The sequence below is a fragment of the Morus notabilis genome, unplaced genomic scaffold (genome assembly GCF_000414095.1).
Source record: "Morus notabilis unplaced genomic scaffold, ASM41409v2 Scaffold5, whole genome shotgun sequence".
In the NCBI taxonomy this organism is placed as follows: Eukaryota; Viridiplantae; Streptophyta; class Magnoliopsida; order Rosales; family Moraceae; genus Morus; species Morus notabilis.
In genome coordinates, this window is record NW_010363077.1 from 864,529 (window position 1) to 867,022 (window position 2,494).

General features: G+C 35.7%; 1 protein-coding gene across 1 annotated transcript; it reads right to left on the reverse strand.

Annotated features, from left to right (window-relative positions):
* Window positions 1–1,374: 1,374 nt before the first annotated feature.
* LOC112092609 (probable glutathione S-transferase) lies at window positions 1,375–2,240 on the reverse strand. The gene is made up of 2 exons (XM_024169176.1): window positions 1,929–2,240; window positions 1,375–1,644 (listed from the first exon to the last, which is right to left on the reverse strand). Exons 1-2 carry the CDS (start codon window positions 2,238–2,240, stop codon window positions 1,375–1,377), a joined length of 582 nt encoding a protein of 193 aa, XP_024024944.1.
* Between the last annotated feature and the right edge of the window lie 254 nt (window positions 2,241–2,494).

Here is a 2,494-nt window from a genome sequence, read left to right on the forward strand (position 1 = left end):
TTCCTCAACAGATGCTCACGTTGATGTCACATGATCATAATCGTAAAAAAAAAATCATAATTTTTTATTAGACATTAATTGTAAAGATTTTTAGTTCAAGGTGTCAATTATCGAAAATAATAATAAGGACCGATTTACTAAATTCAAAAAGTGTAGAAGGTGTCTATAAAAAAAAAAAAAACCTTCTTAATTTATTTAGATTAGACCTTTTCAATTGAATTCAGATTTGATTTTGATATTTGCTTTGTCTAAGAGAGTTGGGTATCCCGTATTTTATAGATTTTGAAATTTGGTTGAATATTCTTTTCCTTCTTTTTTCAATTTGCAGTGTTTGAATAACGTCTATCAATGTAATTACGTGTATGAACACTAATATTGTTTTGAATTCGAATTGAAAATTGTGGCAGTTGAAATTGATTTGGATGTTAATCTCATAGAAGTTTCGACATTAAACTTAGAATGATGTACCTGGACGTGTCTCTATCGTTAGGCGTTGTTTATTTAATTGATCAAATATCATGATTTACATTTTAGGGCTTTTATTGTATGACAAAAATATGATTATGAGTGTTCTGGGCTTAATTTTCTGTTATATTTTGCACTTGCGGATTCTGGTCTAAAGGGACTGAAGGGAGATCGTTAGTGCTCGGAGTAAGTCATGGAAAAGGCAAAAAAAAAAAAACAAAAACTTCTCCCTTGCCCCGTTCGCCAACCTCCTGTGCCTGTTGTGTACAAGAAGCCTACCAATCAAGAGAAGAAGCTGCGAATCAGAATACTCCTCTCGATTGGTGGGTACTTACTGGTAAAGCGATTCTTAGACGACAAAGGTAAAATACTACCGGAGATTTTTGCTCTTCTCATTGCCATTGTGAAACTTAGACTGTCATGCCCTAACCTAGCCATCCTCCACCAATTCTCTATGGAAAGTCGCTTGGTCAGATTGCGTGGCGCAACAAAAGTGGGCTAGAAAGACGAAACGTAACTTATTTATTTATTTAAAAAAAAAAAAGCACATGTCATAACATGCGCCTTCTTATTTATAATAATTAAAAATTACAAGTAGAGTCGAACTCATAATACCCACACAAAGGTTTTCGAGTTCTCAACATCCATATTATATATTCCATCTAAGAGGCATTATAAAGAAAGATACATTACATTATCATAAACCCATTTATTTTTGTGACATTATACAACGCCTATGCTTTATTTTGACATCACAAACAAACATCTTCAAGGAAGGATAAAAAGAACTCTTAAAGGTACATCTCTCGTACCATTACCATATATTATAGACCAACTTATTAGGAAGATGTGCTTTCCAAACGAGCCCTGAAGTAAGCAATCAGTTTTTCCTTGGAAGGCAGAACTTCCTTAACAACACTGATTCACAAACGCATGGCTCCATCGACAAAGCTTAGGAAATTTCTCTTCTGTCAGAATCTCTACACCCACAACTTCTTGAAGTACTGGAAGCCAATGTGCTATTAAACTGCCCACAATGTCCACAAGCCCAACAGTTTCTCCTCCAAAGAAGTTGTCGTCGAGCTCGTTCTCCAGAAACTTGAGAAGCTCAATCAATTCTCCCACGGCCTTCGCTTGCTCATCTTTGCTCCAGTAAGCCTTCCATATCTCAGGAAAACCCTGAATTGTTCATAGCAACCAATTCAAAATTTTCATCAGTTCAAAATACACAACAAACTTAATCTTGGACAAAATTAAAGTTCTAGTTGATGAAAAAATGGAAGGAGGAAGATGTTAAGGGTAAAATACCTGAGTCGTATATTGTCTAAATATAAACATAACAACATGCACATAAAAATATTGAACCACCCCACTTAATAAGTTTACATTTTAAGATAGAAGTTCAATCCTTTATAAAGTCAAATTGTTCTCCCTCCTTAAACTCTAAAAGAAAATTCTTTTACCTTGTCGTCAATGAAGCGTGCCCAGAAACGCGCTTTGGCTCTTTCATAGGGGCCTTTTGGCAATATGGGATAGTTTTCCCAGGTCTCGTCTATGTATTCGAGAATAACTTGGGACTCTGCTAAGGGCTTGTCGTGGTGGACGAGCACCGGAACCTTCTTGTGAATTGGGTTGTATTTGATGAGCAACGAACTCTTGTTGGACAGGTCTTCTTCATGGTATTCGTAATCAATGCCTTTCAGTTTCAGAGCGATATCTACTCTGAGGCTAAAAGGGCTTCCCCAGGCACCAAAAAGCTTCACTTCTTCAGCCATATAAGCAAAGTTTATATTGTGGAAAAACAACTTATAAAAGTGTCTTTTAAGCTTTCTAGCAGGGATTTATGCCCTTTTATACACGTTTGTTGACACGGCTTTCTTAACCAGCAAGCCTCTATGTTTTATTGCTATTATAATGTATATAATATAGTTGAATAGTTGAAGTGGTCAGTAAATCGCCATATTGATTTTCTTTGCTGTTTGAAGTAGTCTGTACAATTTGTGTCTACCAGCCCCTATTAAAATTTCTT

Excerpts from the sequence above, each read along its gene's own strand:
- LOC112092609 (XM_024169176.1), bottom strand. The coding sequence starts at position 2,240 with ATGGCTGAAGAAGTGAAGCTTTTTGGTGCCTGGGGAAGCCCTTTTAGC. Across the intron at positions 1,645-1,928 it reads CACGCTTCATTGACGACAAG|GGTTTTCCTGAGATATGGAA; the intron begins GTAAAAGAATTT and ends TGAACAATTCAG.